Source organism: Heptranchias perlo, chromosome 8, assembly GCF_035084215.1.
Source record: "Heptranchias perlo isolate sHepPer1 chromosome 8, sHepPer1.hap1, whole genome shotgun sequence".
In the NCBI taxonomy this organism is placed as follows: Eukaryota; Metazoa; Chordata; class Chondrichthyes; order Hexanchiformes; family Hexanchidae; genus Heptranchias; species Heptranchias perlo.
Window position 1 is genome coordinate 65,319,260 of NC_090332.1, and position 19,990 is coordinate 65,339,249.

General features: G+C 43.9%; 1 protein-coding gene across 1 annotated transcript in view; it reads left to right on the plus strand.

The window, feature by feature from the left end:
- Positions 1-9,719, plus strand: part of LOC137324653 (cell cycle control protein 50A-like) — a 28,052-nt gene extending 18,333 nt beyond the window's left edge. The window contains exons 5-7 of the mRNA XM_067989216.1: positions 2,504-2,644; positions 3,720-3,929; positions 8,068-9,719. Of these exons, the coding sequence (XP_067845317.1) occupies positions 2,504-2,644; positions 3,720-3,929; positions 8,068-8,261 (545 nt within the window). The 3' untranslated portion in view covers positions 8,262-9,719. The remainder of the gene's footprint in view (positions 1-2,503; positions 2,645-3,719; positions 3,930-8,067) is intronic.
- Positions 9,720-19,990: the final 10,271 nt, after the last annotated feature.

The window sequence follows — 19,990 nt, forward strand, 5'->3', positions numbered from 1 at the left end:
CATTCGTAGTAAGATAGATGAATTGACGGCACAAATAGAAACAAATGGGTATGATCTCGTGGCCATTACAGAGACGTGGTTGCAAGTTGACCAAGGTTGGCAGCTAAATATTCAGGGTTATTTAATGTTTTGGAAGGATAGGAAAAAAGGTAAAGGTGGTGGGATAGCTCTGTTAATAAAGGATGAAATTGGTATAATAGTGAGAAATGATCTTGGCTCAGAAGATCAAGATGTCAAATCAATTTGGGTGGAGGAAAGAAATAGTAAGGCAAAGAAATCACTGGTGGGAATAGTATATAGGCCCCCTAACAGTAGCTACACTGTAGGGCATAATATTAATCAGGAAATAAGGGGGGCTTGTAAAAAAGGTAATGCAATAATCATGGGCGATTTTAACTTTCACATAGATTGGACAAATCAAATTGGCAAAAGTAGCCCTGAGGAGGAGTTCATAGAGTGTATTAGGGACTGCTTCTTAGACCAATACGTTGGGGAACCAACCAGGGAACAGGCTATTTTGGATCTAGTAATGAAACAGGATTAATTAATGATCTCAAAGTAAATGATCCTTTGGGAAGCAGTGATCATAACATGATAGAATTTCACATCCAGTTTGAGAATGAAGATCTTGGGTTTGAAACTACTATATTGCACTTAAATAAGGGCAATTCCAAAGGAATGAGGGTGGAATTGGCTAAAGTGGACTGGGTAAACAGATTAGATGGTATGATGGTGGATAAGCAGTGGCAAACATTTAAAAAGATATTTTATGACTTGCAACAAAAATATATCCCTGTGAGAAAGAAAGACGCCACAAAAAGGGTGAACCTATCTTGGCTAACTAAGGAAGTCAAGGATGGTATCAGGTTAAAAGAAAAAGCATACAACACGACAAAGATTACTGGTAAGCCCAAAGAGTAGGAAAACTTTAAAAACCAGCAAAGGATGACTCAAAGAATAATGAAGAGGGAGAAAATAAATTGAGAATAAACTAGCAAGAAATATAAAAACTGACAGTAAAAGTTTCTACAAGTATATAAAAAGGAAGAGTGTAGCTAAAGTAAATATAGGTCCCTTAGAGGATGAGACTGGAGAAATAATAATGGAAAACAAGTAAATGGCAGAGGAATTGAACAGATATTTTGTATCTGTCTTCACAGTAGAAGACACTCTTCTGTATATTTCTCACCGCGTTTGTGTGTATATTACTGATTTAATGAACTTGTATCTTTTTAATTTTTTTAAAGCCACAGGAGGTGAACTCATACTATTTTGTGATGGACCAATCCATCTGAATACTGCTGTCCATTACCAGTGGACAACTGAAGTATTGGTTATGCAAGAAGATAGATGAGAGCCCAAGTACCTGGTCAGAGGGGTGATCTGGCTGGGCAGGAAGCAGCTGGGGCTAGGTGGAGAATGGCCGCCTGGGAGATGCTGCAACATGCGCAGGCATAAGAGAGTACAAGGTGCAGGCCTTGATGGTAGCAGAAATGGACTGAATACTGGGGTCAGGTCAGGCCTCAGAGGGTGCAGAGCAGAGACCTAGGAACAGATTGGGGAGGGAACGGAACTGAAATAGAACTGGAGCACTAGTGGCACAGCAGGGCGGGGGGGGGGGGTGGTGGGGCTGGAGCAGTATCTTTTACCAGAGGCCTTGAAATTGGTTGGGGAGAGCACAGAGGTCAGGCAGAGTGAGTTAAATGCTGGGGTGATGGATTAACAGGGACTTGGAGAACTGTCATGGTGGATACAGATTGGTCTAAAAATTACTTAATGACCTGGTTGGTCTGCGATGCCAAATGGTACATGTGGATCAGCAATGTTACAGGCTCACTACAGTTTTACACATAACATCACAGTGGTGTACAATTTTACAGACTACAAAATGTTTAAATAATTTGATTTCCTGCTTACTTCTTATCTTCTGTAGGTTATGACTGTTGCTGGAATATCTCTAGTACCTTGCCCAGGTGACCATCGTTGATTCATCAATCAGGATGGACAGTGAGTGTTGCTGGAATATTTGACCAGCAGCATCACAGCAAAGCCCAATCCTGACATCCCCCAAATTAACTTCCAGCGAGGGTCACTTTCAAATGCTGATGATTCCTGGCTGATTTATTCTTGTTTTGATGTCCAAGGGCAGCAGCAATGCTCCCAGCACCTGCCAGTGGCCGAAGATGGGATCTACCTAGTCCTAACGACCCTCTCTACAAGGTGCATTTACCTACTGAGTTATTGAGGGGCAAGATATTTTGTTCAGTCTTGATTCTTTATTATGTTTTCCCAATTTCTCATCAAATAAATTCCTGAGCTTGGCATTTTCTGTTGGTCCCCCCTCCAGTTTACATGGTTTGTTGGCTTGTTGCTGAAATCCTGTTATGTGCTTGACCTGATGCTCTGGCAGCATACAGCAGCATTAAGCTTTGATAACTTATCTTTTATAGTGTGCATTTTTGTAGTATAATTTTCAGATCTTTGACTGATTTTTGATTGTTAGATACTTTGAAACTGTACTATATGGACAATGGCACCAGAAATGAGATTTCATTGAACAAGAAAGGCATTGCATGGTGGACGGACAAGAATGTCAAGTTCAGGAACCCAACTGGGGATTCCAATTTATCTTCTATCTTTAAAGGTAATTTAACTTCAATACCACATATCTCATCAAGAATATATCTAAAGTTTTTGTTTAACTTCTACTCATGAAGATAATTCCAAGTTAGTGAAAATTTAGTATATATTACTGTTTACCAGTGAAATTTCTTGAATGCCCTGACTTTAAAAAGAAAAAAAATCTTTAAAACATTGTTTGCAAAATTGCTTTTACAAGCTAATTATGTTTCACCTATAATTAAGAAATCAAGTAAAGCTGGGATTTAATGGTACAGTGGCACTAGCACACTCTTCTTTTACCTTTCCAGGTTTGAATCTGATGGGATATAGCCTGGTCTTTACTGGCAGTAACTTGGTTGGTCTCAACCCAGTTCTTAGTGGGTGTGGGTTCACTGCACAAACAGATCTGCCAAATAGATAAATTTAGCATTCTTACTCAGCACAAGGTTAGCAACTATGGGAAATGGAAATGCCACACTGATGCAATAAGGGTTATTCTTCTGAATTTGGGGAAGAATCAGAAATCTGTAGCGTAAATTGAAGGTGGTTTAGCATGTTGAAGAGCATCAAGCCATTGTACAATCTGTTGATGGCCATTAGGTTGATTCCTAGCATAATAGAGTTGAATTATGAAAGACTAGAAAAACGTGGGCCAATCAGCCTTGAAAGGAGGTGAATAAGAGCGGACCTCTTATTTCAATTAAATAATAGGATAGAAAAGGTTTGGAGCACTGTTTCTAGCTAAACCATGACAGTAGGACAAGGGGTCAGGGGTTCAAACTGAGACAAATTTAGGACAGGTGTCAAAAATTTCTTTGGAGTGTGATCAACATGTGGAATGAGCTTCCCCCTAGAATAGTAGATACAAAAATCTTAGAATCATTTACAAAATAAACACAGATGAGGAGGGTCTGTAAGTTCTTTCTGAATGCAATAACTTAGATTGTGTTAAAAGGATTTCTTCACCTATAACTATCTTAAGATCTTTGTGCATTTAATTCAAAATTTCCCCCCAAAATTTAAAACGTTTTCCTATTCTGTTAGTGGAACTGGTCAAGTTAAATACAATATAAAGTTGTTTTGGGAATACATTACAGATACTGCAAAACCTGTGAACTGGCCAAAGCCAGTGTATGAACTGGATCCAACTGATAAGGACAACAATGGATTCATCAATGAAGATTTCATTGTGTGGATGCGTACTGCAGCTTTACCCACTTTTCGCAAGCTGTACAGGCTTATTGAGAAGAAGGACACCTTGACCCCTACGCTGCAGCATGGAAATTATACGTTGCAAGTTACCTACAGTATCCTTCATTTTATTAAAAAAAAATTCCATTTTATCTCATTTTCATTTTCCCCTATAGTCCTATTTTGGATCACTGTGCTTGGGAATATTAATTCCTGCTTATTTAAATAGCAGTCTTGTACATACGGATTTACAACAGTTGAATGTTTGCAGCTCCGAGCAAAAAAACAAAGCTGCTTAGAGTGACTTTTGTTTTTTTTTAATTCATTCATGGGATGTGGCCATTACTGGCAAGGCCAGCATTTATTGCCAATCCCCAATTGCCCTTGAGAAGGTGGAGGTAATCCACCTTCTTGAACTGCTGCAGTTGTATTATTGCTTATTGGTTCATCTTGGTGTCTATCACTTCACTTTTCTTTATTGCACTAGGCTGATAAATGGGAAGGTAGGGGGATATAAAAGTTGTATCAGCAATTATTGGTCCAAATTACAGACCTGCCAATACTTATCAGTAAAACTGTAGCAGATTAAGTGTCTCGTGGAAAGGAAATTCACAGATTAAATTGGCCATCAGGGCTCAAATGAAAAGGAATTTTAGAAGTCAGCCCATTTACAGTTATAGTATTTATTGCATTTTACACTTGCAGATAAGTCTTTGTCCCAATATTATCCAGAACAGCTCGTACTGTGACTTAATCTCAACAATAAAACTGGACAATAACCATAGATCATTTTGTAAGCTAAGATATTGATTATAAAAAGAGGTCCTTATTGCACATCAGAATTGTGGAAAGAGGGATCTGTTACAGTTTGCATGTAATTTTCTTTCATTTCATGAAGAATTTTCTTCTGTCATCTGGTGACAAGAGGTCAAAAGGCCTCTTATCTTTCCTTCACCCTATATTAATACCACTTTTGAGCTGGCAAACAGGTACTCGCTGGTTTGGTTTCTGTGGTGTGGACTCCTTGCTGTGCAACTGCAGTTTAAATTTGCATATCCTGCATTGGAGCACAGAGTAGAAAGTATGCTAGTAAATTGAAACTCCCAATGCACTGCAGTATGGTGGTCAAGTGTTTCCCCACAGGGTTCTTTTGGGAACCGACTGGTGGCTGGTTGCAAAATGGAACTGGAGATCTATCTGCAGGTCTTCAGCCTATTCTTTTGACTTAAGTGCATGGGACATTTTTTTTATTCGTTCATGGGATGTGGGCGTCACTGGCAAGGCCAGCATTTATTGCCCATCCCTAATTGCCCTTGAGAAGGTGGTGATGAGCCGCCGCCTTGAACCGCTGCAGTCTGTGTGGTGAAAGTTCTCCCACAGTGCTGTTAGGTAGCGAGTTCCAGGACTTTGACCTGGTGACGATGAAGGAACGGCGATATATTTCCAAGTCGGGATGGTGCAAGACTTGGAGGGGAATGTGCAGGTGGTGGTGTTCCCATATGTCTGCTGCCCGTGTCCTTCTAGGTGGTAGAGGTCGCGGGTTTGGGAGTTGCTGCAGTGCATCCTGTAGATGGTATACACTGTCGCCACGGTGCGCCAGTGGTGAAGGGAGTGAATGTTTAGGTGGTGGATGGGGTGCCAATCAAGCGGGCTGCTTTGTATTGGATGGTATCGAGCTTTTTGAGAGTTGTTGGAGCTTTACTCATCCAGGCAAGTGGAAAGAACAGAAATAAGAGAGCTTACAATGACTCTTTTTCTCCTGGCTGGCCTCTCACCTTGCACCCTCTGTAAACTTCTCGTCCAAAACTCTGCTGCCGCATCCTAACATGTTTTAAATCCTGTTCATCCATCACCCCTGTGCTTGCTGACCTACACTGGCTCCAGGTCCGGCAGCGCCTCAAATTTTGAAATTCTCATCGTTGTTTTCAAATCCCTCCATGGTTTCACCTCTCCCTATCTCTGTAACCTCCTCCACCCTTACAGCCCTCCGCGATCTCTGCAGTCCTCCAATTCTGGCCTCTTGCCCATCCCTGATTTTCATCACTCCACCATTGGCCAGCCATGCCTTCAGCTGCCAAGGCCCTAAGCTCTGGAATTCCCTCCCTAAACCTCTCTACTTCTCTCTGCACCTTTAAGACACCCCTTAAAACCTACCTTTTTGACCAAGCTTTTGGTCACCTAATATCTCCTTATGTGGCTTGGTGTTAAATTTTGATTGATAACGCTCCTGTGAAGCGCCGTGGACGTTTTACAATGTTATAGGCACTATATAAATGCAAGTTGTTGCTTTTGTATATGGATAAGCTATAACTATAATAACAATGTTCTGCAACGCCCCAACATCTATTTTGTAAACTAAAAAAGCGCACCCATCCCATGTCACTTGTGATTGTGCGCACACATTAGGGGAGCCCTTGCTGAATTGTATTTGTGAGTTTTGATTAAAACTTATCAACCTTGAATTTTGCTGCTCCAAATAAGATCTAAATTAAAGCACACTGTCAGTTTGCCATTTGAAAAAGTTCTGATTGTTTTGATAAACATTCTAGGACTGTCGTCAAAATTGCAACTGCATATTCCTGGAGAGCTATCAACACTTGTTTCTGAATAGTGTAACAAGAAAATTATGTTTTTTTCTGATGATGTGTAACCTACTTACATGGGGGGTGGGGCGGTGCCCAGATTATTTTTGAGACGCCTAGAGGAATGCTCTAAAAATAATTTCAAACTTACCTTTGCAGTGCTTCTTTGGCTCTTTCACCCCTAAAACTGATCAGAACATGCACAGCACAAGCTGAGACCAGTTCCAATCTAAAATGGCAGCCTGAGTCAGGCGCTTTAGCGCCCAGCAATTGGCCCCTTTCAAAATGGCACTAACCGCATCCGTCTGAGTTAAGGCTATTGACCCCATTTTGAGGCCAATTCTACCCCGCTCACACCAGGTTAAAATCAACCATAGAGTTTTTTCCCCCCCCAAAAAGGATTCTGTTGCAGAGATTTGGTACTGCAGAAATATTGCACAGAAGTGAGGTCAGTTTTTCCTCCCCTCCTACGGATCAAAACTTCTTGAAGATGTTGTGTTCTCTCAGGAAAATGAGAACACTGTGCTGTTCAGTTTAATGCTGGTTATTGGTAGCTTTTATTCTGGGCTCCAACTGGAAAATAATGAATTCAGATTTGACTGGCATTTGAAATCTCTTCCTTTTATGTCATCCATTTTATTGAACAGCATCAATTCAGCCCACCTTTCTGGAGTAACAGGGAGAGGTTAGTGCAACAAAGGAAAAGAAACACCTTGAAGATGTGCATCTCCTTTTGAGCTAATCAAAGTCCTTGCCTGCCCCATTTGAAGTGTTATTTTTCCCCACAACCTGCACTCTTATATAACACACTTTTCCCAGTCTGAAAATGGTCAGTGCATGTGTGGAGAACGTTGCCCATTTAATGTTTCGTCCTAAAAGGTAAGAGTACAATACTGAGGGAAATGTAAAGAGAATAAGCAATAGTAGCTATACAAAGCAGGATTACAATTTGCAAATAGTGAACATGCCAAATTACCCAGGGAATAAAAACAGCTGGTATGAAAGCCTATTCTAATTTTTCAATTGAAAGTTAAAGTTAAACTGCTTGTGATTCTTGGGTATCACCGGTGGAATTAGAATCTATAACCCAAACAATGATGACATATTCCACTTTTGAAAATCATTGTCATGAAATACTACATGAATACTCAAAATGCTGCTGCATTATAAGGTGTCTGGTTTGATCCTAGGTCTGTGCTGAGTTAGCAGATCTGTTGGGGTGCTGCAATTCGCCTCAGCCAGGGTTTCCTCTCCTAATGTCTATCAGTGCCCCTGTGTCGATAATGAGTGAGGACAGGATTGGGTTTGGATCTGATGCCTTCCAAGATCAAATAACAAAGGTTAGGCACTTCCCCTGAAGGGAAGGATAGAAAACCTGGTAGCACAACCCCATACTGCATTTATATACTACAGAGTGACCTGTTTTGGTGCAGCACTACAGAAAACTGAGCAGTTGCCTGCATTCTCAGCATAGAAATATGTGGCACAGAATAATGTAGGACAAGGGATTTTTAAAATTAAATTTTGATTTAAGGGATTTTCAGTATTCAAAAGTAAGCTGAACACAAGTTCATTCAAATAAGCAGCATTGAGTTCTTAAAAATGAAGTCAATAAATTAACCAATGTTCAAGAAATGAAAGATTCAAGTTATACTTCCTATACTGTGTTCAGATTACCCAGTGCGCAACTTTGATGGCCGAAAAAGAATGATCCTGAGTACCATTTCTTGGATGGGAGGAAAGAATCCATTCCTGGGAATCGCTTACATCACTGTTGGCTCCATTTGCTTCTTTCTGGGAGTCGTACTACTGATCATCCATCACAAATATGGGAACCGCAACACCAGTGCTGACATTCCTAATTAGCGTCTTTGCAACAGACTAACTGCATGTGCATCCGTCAAGAGGTTCTGATATGTGATGAAGCTTTAGGAAACTCAGCAGGCAACTCCAATTATTGTACATGAAGTGAGATTTAACTGTCTTCAGTGTGTTGTCAGTATCTAATTAATATCTTCCCAAATGTGTTAAGAATCTTTTGATTTGCAAGTGAAATAGTGTATTGCAGAATTGCTTGATCACTTTTTTTTTACAACCTCAGCTAATGGCTATAAGTTTTAAATTCTGTGCATATGGATGTTAATATTCTTGGAGGTATAAATTGCTTTTAATATTTCTTGAGCAGACAAAGATAAAATTAAATGCACTCTTGCTTTTTCTTGTCCCCCAGAAATTAAATGTTAATTCAGTTAAGGATCTAAGGAGACCCACATCATGTCCTGTTCATATGACTAGTATTCCTCCCAGCATTAATGAACTGTGGCCAGTTCATATTAATGCTTAATAAGACATCATTGACTGAATGCATAAATAATGGAAAATGTCTTATTTCTAGTTCCTATAGAGAACTGTTTTGCCTCTTCATGTGAAAGTTTGCTGCAATTATTTTACTTACTGTCCTTTTCCAAAGCATTCACATTACATGTGAAAATAACTTACCAGTTGGAAATTGAGGTTTTAGGGGATCTGACGTGGGATCAACTTAATATTCCAATACAATATATTGCAGAACATAAGACTATTTTGCCATAAAGCCATATAAAGCAGCTTCAAATTGCTGATTTTCCAAAGTTCAGTATCCAGTAATGTGGGCAATACCTTTCCTAGGGTAATTAACCTGTAGTGTAACTACTGAGGAGGGGATGTGCTTCAGCAGGGCAGACAAAAGCTTTCTGTTGACGAGGGAGTAAACATCATGAGAGTTTAAGCCACTGAAGTACCTCCTTAGCAGCTGTAACTGTTGCAGTCTGTGTAGTTAAACATCCCTCAAATTTGACTTTTCTAATATTCAGTCCCCTGTTGCTTTGTAAGTTTCCTTTTTGGGAGGGGAATTGTCAGTTAAGTATTTTGGGGGGTTGGGGGGGTGGAGATATAAACTTTGATTTGTAAGTTTTGTCAGTTGTAAATGATGTTACTGCTATGAAAAGATGTCTGGCAATAAGCAGCTCAATGTTACTTTGTTTTGTGCTGGGGATTTGTTTTTGTGCCGGTCTGGTGCAGGGGAGATATTTTTCTTATTGAAGAATTAGTAACTAAATAAACTACTTTCCTGCTCCTGATTTTTGGTGTTGTGCAACATTCTGCATGGTAAGTTGATAAATTGAAGTTTTTTTTTGGGGGGTGGGGGAAAGAATATATGCTTAGGAATGCACACATCACAGCACAAATCAGCCATACAACATTGGGTTGTTAAAATACTGCCCCAGCTACTGTTGAAAAAAAATGCATGTGTAATATGAATGTAATTAAAGTTTATTTATCACACTTTTGAAAACGAGTGCATTTTTAAAAAAATATTGATGCACAGGTATAACCTGTTAGATCTTTTCAGATGATGTACACACTCAATCTTTATGACAGGGCTCACTAATGCCTTTTTAAAAAATATTAAACTAAGTTATTGGTTTCTGTCAATTTAGAAAATAGATTACAGGTGCTTAAATGTTTAGAAAGTTTTAATCCAATTTGTATATCAATATGCAGAATTGATGAACTGGCTTTCACTGCCCAAGAAATCCTTTGTGAAATGAATTGGCTTGTTGAACTCCATAGGGTACTCATGACCTGTTCAACTTGATCTGCCTTTTTTTAAAAAAGTAGGTGGAAACTCTCAATCCAGCAATTAAGTACCCTTGTATAAGTATCTTTTGTGAGGTAGCCATAAGCAATGTTTACATTAAATGTCCTGGTGTTACAATAAGAGGCAACTGTACTATTATGTTTACATTTCATACTGGCCTTCCATTTACCCAGTCACAGGCCATTTTGTGATCATGCCAGTAGGGTCATAGTGCAAAGTTATGGCCTCTCTTTGTACCTCCATGTTGCTGTAACCTTAATTTAAAAAAAAATCTTACTAAATTGTTTTTAAAAAAAATGCACACAAGTACATGGTTGTGGGTAAATGGAAATCCTCTGTTGATACGATTTGAAGTACAACTACCCCAATGGCTGAATTTTCTACGGTGGTGAGTAACTGAGCCACACAGACCAGAAAAGCCCTAAGCTCAATCCTCAGTCCATGCTGTGTTGACTGATCTCAGCCAGAATAGTTCTAGGATGAAATGATTTGGCCTCAGCACCTTTTGGGTTAGGGAGGGGAAAAATTTGGCTACACAGGTGACCCCTACTAGGAATGTGCATGTGTGGCTGTATAGTAAGGACAAAAGTGCAGTTGGGTGTGATGATTGAATAGGCTAGACCGGATTACTGAAACTGATGATGTCCAAGATAGTAGCCCATGATAGCTGTTCACCAGGCCCACTGTTCCCTCCTGGGTCCTTTCAGCCTTAGCTGTTTAAGTTTTATGGGCTTGGAGGATTACAAAAGGGTGCTGCTTGATTGGTGGATGTAGACTAGCAAAGATGCAGCTTTCACTAGTCCACCAGGCTGGGAAGGTTTAAGACACTTTGGCATTACCATCGCCAAATCCCCCACCATCAACTTCCTGGGGGTCACCATTGACCAGAAACTTAACTAGACCAGCCACATAAATAGTGTGGCTACAAGAGCAGGTCAGAGGCTGGGTATTCTGCAGCAAATGCCTCACCTCCTGACTCCCCAAAGCCTTTCCATCATCTACAAGGCACAGGTCAGGAGTGTGATGGAATACTCTCCACTTGCCTGGATGAGTGCAGCTCCAACAACACTCAAGAAGCTTGACACCATCCAGGACAAAGCAGCCCGCTTGATTGGCACCCCATCCACCACCCGAAACATTCACTCCCTTCACCACCAGCGCACCGTGGCTGCTGTGTGTACCATCTACAGGATGCATTGCAGCAACTCGCCTAGGCTTCTTCGGCAGCACCTCCCAAACCCGCAACCTCTACCACCTACAAGGACAAGGGCAGCAGGAACATAGGAACACCACCACCACCTGCACGTTCCCCTCCAAGTCACACACCATCACGACTTGGAGATATATCGCGTTCCTTCGTAGGTCTGGAGTTCCAGGATTTTGACCCAGCAACTAACAGCACCGTGGGCAAACCTTCACCCCTCAGACTGCAGCGGTTCAAGGCAGTGGCTCACCACCACCTTCTCAAGGGCAATTAGGGATGGGCAATAAATGCTGGCCTTGCCAGTGACGCCCACATCCCATGAACGAATAAAAAAAATAGATTCTTGGCTTCCATGTTTCAGATATTCTCATAGGCGAGCCCTAGCTCCTTAAAGCCTTGACTTTATACTTGCCCTAATAGCTGGGTAAAATTTTATTGTGTGTCCAGGAAACAAACATAGGACCTTTTTCAGATTATCTTAGCTACTGGTTCCATCCTATTCCTTAAATGAATCCTCCTGCCCTTCAGTAGGCAGCAGAATGGACCCTACAATACCAGGCCTTGTTTTAGGCTTTAACGGCCAAACAGAAATTAACAGAACAAATGAGTAATAGTAGTATCATAACATTTTTGCATTAACTAGCTCCTTGGTGTAGCAGAAAATAAATATTTTGCAACAATCTGCAATAAAATTTTTTATCTAGTGATTCTTTCTGCTTTTCTCACCAACTACTGAAATTGTCTGACTTAACTAAATTTCTTCATAAATTACAGACTGTCTTCAAAGGCCCTTAGATAGGCTTACTGATGTGAAAAAAAACTGGTTGATAGATACCTTCAAAATTGTGATCTGGGGTCAAGCAGAATTTAAACTACTGTTAAATTCAAAAGAAGCTGCCAAACATACAGAAATTATACAGAATCTTTGTATTTAAATTGAATGGCTTGGTTCCTTCCTTCGAAACTTGTTTTCAGACAAACCAACTATTGCAACAAAATGTAACAAAAAAAGTGTTACTTGAACATTCCTGAGTGAAGCTGTTTCTTTAATCCCCTATGTACTGTGACAGAATTGAAAAACCCAACACCATGATAAATCTTACACAAAAATGCTTCATTTCAGTCACATACACTCTTTCCCATTGTTGTTCTTAACTCCTGTGCATTCTATTTACTAATTTGTAAGTATAAAACAAAGTCATTTTAAAATTCTGGTTAAACCTCTGAAGAGCTTGTTTTCAAAGTGAATTGAAATGTGCTCACACTAGCAGAGGAAGAACTCAAACTGCAAAGGGTAATGTTATGAAATCTGTACGGTCTTGCTCTTTACATGGAAAGTGTAAGTTATCAATGAACATATTGAAGGTTAAGCCCCTTTTAAGAAGTTTTTGATCTAGCAGTCAGGAAACTGACTATTGTGAGCTCTTCTTGTGCCGGATATAAATGAAGATCTTGCTAAAACAACACAGAAATATATATTTCTGTGTTGTTTTAGCAAGATCTTCATTTATATCCGGCACATGGGATCCAAGGTGAGGTAGCCAATTGGATACAAAATTGGCTTGACGACAGAAGACAGAGGGTGGTTGTAGAGGGTTGTTTTTCAAACTGGATGCCTGTGTCCAGCGGTGTGCCTCAGGGATCGGTGCTGGGTCCGCTGTTATTTGTTATTTATATTAATGATTTGGATGAGAATTTAGGAGGCATGGTTAGTAAGTTTGCAGATGACACCAAGATTGGTGGCATTGTGGACAGTGAAGAAGGTTATCTAGGATTGCAACGGGATCTTGATAAATTGGGCCAGTGGGCCGATGAATGGCAGATGGAGTTTAATTTAGATAAATGTGAGGTGATGCATTTTGGTGGATCGAATCGGGCCAGGACCTACTCCGTTAATGGTAGGGCGTTGGGGAGAGTTATAGAACAAAGAGATCTGGGAGTACAGATTCATAGCTCCTTGAAAGTGGAGTCACAGCTCCTTGAAAGTGGAGTCACAGGTGGATAGGGTGGTGAAGAAGGCATTCAGCATGCTCGGTTTCATTGGTCAGAACATTGAATGCAGGAGTTGGGATGTCTTGTTGAAGTTGTACAGGGCATTGGTGAGGCCACACTTGGAGTACTGTGTACAGTTCTGGTCACCCTATTATAGAAAGGATATTATTAAACTAGAAAGAGTGCAGAAAAGATTTACTAGGATGCTACCGGGACTTGATGGTTTGACTTATAGGGAGAGGTTAGACAGACTGGGACTTTTTTCCCTGGAGAGTAGGAGGTTAAGGGGTGATCTTATAGAAGTCTATAAGATAATGAGGGGCATAGATAAGGTCGATAGTCAAAATCTTTTCCCAAAGGTAGGGGAGTCTATAACGAGGGGGCATAGATTTAAGGTGAGAGGGGAGAGATACAAAAGGGTCCAGAGGGGCAATTTTTTCACTCAAAGGGTGGTGAGTGTCTGGAACGAGCTGCCAGAGGCAGTAGTAGAGGCGGGTACAATTTTGTCTTTTAAAAAGCATTTGGACAGTCACATGGGTAAGATGGGTATAGAGGGATATGGGCCAAGTGCAGGCAATTGGGACTAGCTTAGTGGTATAAACTGGGCGACATGGACATGTTGGGCCGAAGGGCCTGTTTCCATGTTGTAACTTCTATGATTCTATGATTCTATGATTTCCCTCCTTACCACTAAAGTAAAAATACTCAATTGGAGGAGGGCCAATTTCAATGGGATGAGAACACATCTGGCCCGGGAAAAATCGGAATCAAAGATTGGCAGGCAAAACTGTAATTGAACAGTGGGCGGCCTTTAAGGAGGAGATGGTTCAGGTACAGTTTTGCATGTTCCCAAGAGGCAGGAAGGTAGGGCAACTAAAGCCAGAGCTCCCTGGATGACAAAAGAGATAGTGAGTAAGATGACAGATGTAAGGTTGATAACACAAGTGAGAACCAGGCAGAATATAGAAAGTTCAGAGGGGAAGTGAAAAAGGAAATAAGAGTGGCAAAGAGAGTATGAGAATAGACTGGTGGCCAACATAAAAGGGTAGTAAGAGGAGGGGTGGGGCCGATTAGGGTCCATAAAGGAGATCTACTCATGGAGGCAGAGGGGATGGCTGAGGTACTAAATGAGTACTTTGCATCTGTCTTTACCAAGGAAGAAGATGCTGCCACAGTCTCAGTAACGAAGATATAGTTGAGATACTGGACTGGCTAAAAATTGATAAAGAGGTACTTGAAAGGCTAGCTGTACTTAAAGTAGGTAAGCCACCCGGATGCATCCTAGGTTGCTGAGGGTAGGGTGGAAATTGCGGAGATACTGGCCATAATCTTCCAAACATTCTTCGATACAGGGGTGGTGCCAGAGGACTGGAGAACTGCAAATGTTACACCCTTGTTCAAAAAAAGGGTGTAAGGATAAACCCAGCAACTATAGGCCAGTCAGTTTAATCACAGTGGTGGGGAAACTTTTAGAAACGATAATCTGCGACAGAATTAACAGTCACTTGGACGAGGGTGGATTGATTAGGGAAAGCCAGCACGTATTTGTTAAAGGCAAATTATGTTTAACTAACCTGATAGTGTTTTTTGATGAGGTAACAGAGATGAGGGCAATGCAGTTGATGTGGTGTAAAGGATTTTCAAAAGCGTTTGATAAAGTGCCGCATGGTAGGCTTATCACCAAGATTGCGGCCCATGGATAAAGGGGGCAGTAGCAACATGGATACAGAATTGGCTAAGGGACAGGAACCAGTAGTGGTGAACGGTTGTTTCTTGGACTGGAGGGAGGTGCACAGTGGTGTTCCCCGGGGTCAGTGCTGGGACCACTGCTTTTCTTGATATATATCAATGGCTTGGACTTGGGTGTGCAGGGCACAATTTCAAAATTTGCAGCTGACACAAAACTTGGAAGGGTACTAAGCAGTGAGGAGGATAGTGATCGACTTCAAGGGGATGTAGACAGGCTGGTGGCATGGGCGGACACGTGGCAGATGAAATTTAATGCAGAAAAATGCAAAGTGATACATTTCGGTAGGAAGAACAAGGAGAGGCAATATAAACTAGAGGGCACAACTCTAAAAGGGTACTGGAGCAGAGAGATCTGGGGGTATTTGTTCACAAATCATTGAAGGTGGCAGGGCAGGTTGAGAAAGTGGTTAAAAAAGCATACAGGATCCTGGGCTTTATAAATAGAGGCATAGAGTACAAAAGTATGGAAGTCATGATGAACCTTTATAAAACACTGGTTCAGCCACAACTGGAGTATTGTGTCCAGTTCTGGGCACCGCACTTTAGGAAGGATGTGAAGGCCTTAGAAAGGGTGCAGAAGCGAATTACTAGAATGATTCCAAGGATGGGGGACTTTAGTTACATGGATAGACTGGAGAAGCTGGGGTTGTTCTCCTTGGAACAGAGACGGTTGCAAGGAGATTTGATAGTGGTATTCAAAATCACGAAGGGTCTAGACAGAGTAGAGAGAGAAACTGTTCCCATTGGCAGTAAGGTCAAGGACCAGAGGACATAGATTTAAAGGTGATTGACAAACGAACCAAAAAGTGACGAGGAAAAACTTTAAAAAAAAACACACAGCGAATGGTTAGGATCTGAAATGCACTGCCCGAGGGGGTGGTGGAGGCAGATTCAATCATGGCCTTCAAAAGGGAACTGGATAAGTACTTGAAAGGAAAACATTTGCAGGGCTACGGGGAAAGGGCAAGGGAGTGGGACTAGCTGGATTGCTCTTGCATAGAGCTGGCACGGACTCAATGGGCCATATGGCCTCCTTCCGTGCTGTAACCTTTCTATGATTCTACTAGATGGTTAGTATAAGATGTTGAAAGTGCTCTTCCCTTCAGCATCTTGTATTTTTTATTGACAGAGGATTATGGAAAATAAGTGAATCCCTAGATCACTGATGGAGCATAGCTGAAAGTTAGTCTATTGCTTATGTCATACGTGAGTTACCAGAGGTAATTTCTAACTTTGCACTGCCAGGAAGGAGGGTTGTCTGCTGTGCAGACTGTCACATTTTGACTTTTTTGGACCATTTTCCCCACAAAAGGGATTGGGAAAAAGAGTTTTAAAGCATAGTGGGCCCGATATTAGGATGGAGGCGGGTTGGCAGCTGGGGGGGGGGGGGGGGGGGGCGGTCGACTGGGTGCGTGAGTAATGCGCCCAGTGAATCTGGGTGCTCCGCACGCAATCGCAGCTTGATTGAAGGTACTTACTTTTGCTTCCGGGTTTCCCGTCCTAGATCTGCGCAGCGGGCGCACTGCGCACCCGCATCACAGGCTGTCAGCAGGAGGAGCCCTATTTAAAGGGGCAGTCCACCAATGCTCCTCCTGCAGCAAACAACCAATTTAGGAGCATGGAGCGGGCCAGAGGAAAGGCTGCTCCAAGGTTTTCGGACTCCTCACTCCAGGTACTGCTCGATGGGGTCAGGAGGAGGAGGGAAATCTTTTTCCCATTGGATGGGAGGAAGTGCCCTCCCTCCACCACCAAGAAGGCCTGGCTGAAGATGGCCGAGAAGGTCACCAGCAGTGGCAATGTGTCCAGAACCTGGGTGCAGTGCAGGAAGAGATTTAATGACCTAACCAGGTCAGCCAAAGTGAGTATACTTACGCATTCTCGCACACTCCGTCTTCCACATCACCGCCACCACCACACAACCCCTTCTGCACTGCCACCACACGCTCACATCACTCCTCACATCCACTCAACTATCATCCTCACCTTGCCTGCACGCACTCACTGCCCCAGTTCCCATTCGAACACTACCACGCAACCCAATCCTCATACAATCTCATGGCTATGTCGCACACGCACCCTCCCATGCATCTCCCTCACGCTCAACCCCACCCACACCAATGCATGCAGCGGGCCACCATGCAACCATCACTCAATCACACCTCTGTGTTTTGCCTTGATAGGAGAAGAGATGCCAGAATGCCCGGGAGAGGGCAAGGACCGGAGGCAGCCCACCACACCAGATGGCATTAACAGATGCGGAGCAGCAGGCGCTCGAGATAAGCCACACGCTGGAGTGCCTGTCCGTGGCGGATGCAAAGACTGGGATTGCACAAGTGGCTGGTGACAGAAAGCTAACCTTCAGCACCCATAATAGCGAATGATCTTAGCGTCCCTTGGCATCTGCAGCACCTCAACATCTGTCCACATGCTTAATATTGCTTTCTGTTCTCTTGCAGGCCCATCTGCGACCGCCGTGACTGTGGAGGGCGATTCCTCAGAGGACTTGCCAGCCTCTGAGGGTCCATCGTCACATCTGAGCCATCCATCCACCAGCGCAGATACACACACCTTGGTGAGTCCCCTTCCTCACTTAGTTGGACTTGCACATGGTGAGTCACCACGCACATGTGAGCACGAGCAGACCCTGGTGGTAGGGGCAGCCGTGGAGAGTCCGCGTCGGTGGAAGCACTCTTCTCCAGGCTCTGCTCAGTTGGACCCAGATGCTGAACCCTGGGGGCCAGCCGTGAAAAGGAGAGTCAAGAGGCAGCAGCACATTGCCGAGGTACTGGTACTGCCACACGCACTCTCCACAATCGCGCAGAGGATGGAGGAGTCCAACTCCTGCATGCGTGGAATATTGTCACAGGGATGTGAAGGCATCTCTGAGATAGTGTTGCGGGTAGGTGTAGAAATGTCTGTGATGGAGGCTAGCCTTTCCTCCATCGGTCGTCAAGCACGGCTCAACAATGAGTCCATTCAGGCCCTGACAACGGCCGATAGGATTCAGGGTGAGCAACATTCTGCCGCCTTAAACAGGGTGACAGATACTTTACAACTGGCCTGCCAAGGCTTCACACAAGTCCTCCAAACTGTCGTCCAGCAGGGTGGAAGGAGTGATGTGGGCCTGGGCCAGGAGAGGGATGACGATGAAAGGGGACATGGAAGTGAGGACGCCACTCAAAGCGCTCCCACGTCTCACCCGTTGCCCCCCTCTCAACCAGTACCCGCAATGCTGCCCCCTCTCCAGGTGGCCGAGTCTGCCCCTGCACAGGTGCAGGTGGAGCAGCCTTTGGAGGGGTCCCTCACGGGCACCGAAACCCAGAGGGAGTCCGCGCAAAGCATCTCATCGGTCAGGGCATGGACAAGAGCAACCTGCCACTACCTCTGCTGAAGCCACAGGGGTAGCACCACGTAGGGGTTCCCGTAAACGTAAGGCGAAGGTTTTGTGAGCACAAAGGGGATGCACAAGAGTGTTTGACAATTTGTCATTTTTTTTAATGTATATTTGTTTTTTTCCACATTCACAATAAATCTTGTTATTATCACCACTACTGCCACGTCTTGCCCATTCTTGACTGGCTTGTGGAATAGGTCCCTTTCATGGGGTTCACCATGAACACGCACATTTGATGCCACCCATTGGGTCATTCTACAGTGGATGTAGGTGTAGTTGCACCACTGTTTTGTGCAGGGGGCAGGGGAGGGGGCTGGTTTGGCCGCTCCTCTGTCCAGGTGATGAGGACTGGACTCTTCACACAGTCTGATGTTAGGAGAACCGTTCACATATCAGTGACTCCCTGGCCTCACAAGCAGCCAGGTGAGCCGCTGTTCTGCCCATGGGTTGTTCCTCCTCCTCGGCTTCCTCCTCAATATGGGTGGCAGATGTGGATGGGGCCTCCTCCAGCAGCACCCCTCTCTGTTGTGCCATGCTGTGCATAACAGAGAGGGGTGCCGCTCTGTTGTGCACAGCATGGCACTATAATGCGTCCCACTCTGTGTGGCGCGTATTGATGCGCTCCCCCAGAATGATCAAGGCACCTGAAGCGCATCTTGAGCAGCCCTGTAGCCTGCTCAGTTGTAGACCTGGTAGCGATGTGGCTGTCGTTAAATTGACGCTGTTGCTCGGTGGTGGGGTTCCTCAGAGGTGTCATAAGCCATGTGCGCACCCGAGGAGCCAGCCCTTATGGGTGTTGGGTGAGTGGAAGAGGGGCGGGATGGTGGACTCCGAGGATGAAGGAATTGTGGCAGCTGCCAGGATATCTGGCGCACACGTGAAGGAATCTCTTGCGGTGGTCACAGATGAGCTGAGTGTTGATGGAGTGAGCCCTTCCCGTTGACGAACAGTCCTGGCTCATGTGGAGGTGCTCATATTGCCATATGGGTGCAATCGATTACACCCTGCACCCGTGGGAAGCCAGCCACAGCGTGGAATCGCACTGCCCTCTCCATCTGGCTGAGGTCATCCATGGGGAAGTTGATATAGTGCGAGGCCCTGCAGAACAAGCCGTCAGTGACCTGCCTTATGCACTTGTGTGCAGACGTGATGTCCCTGGTGGCACGCTGGAAGGATCCAGAGGCAAAGAAGTTGAGGGCAGTGTTGACTTTGACAGCGACAGGTAAGAAGATGCTGCTCGGTCCATCCGGGAACAGCTCGTCATTAAGGAGGCTGCAGAGATCCGCGACTGCCTGGCGACTGACCCTGAGCCTCCTTATGCACTGCTCCTCAGAGAGGTCCAAGAAGCTGAGCCTCGGTCTGTAGACCCTGTGGCGAGGGTAGTGACTTCTGCGACGCATCTCTTTCTGCAGTTGCCCTCCCTCCTGCTGTGCAGGTGGATGTGTCACAGCACTGTGTTGTGGAGCTCCACGTGTCAGAGGTGGACAGCGTGGTCGGCAAGGCTAGTGATGCTGTTCATCCTCTGAGGAGGTCATGACTGCAGCTACGGTGGCCCCCATCCGGAAGATGTACGTTTGAGGGGGTCCGCAAGGTAGGTAAATGTGTCCGCACACACG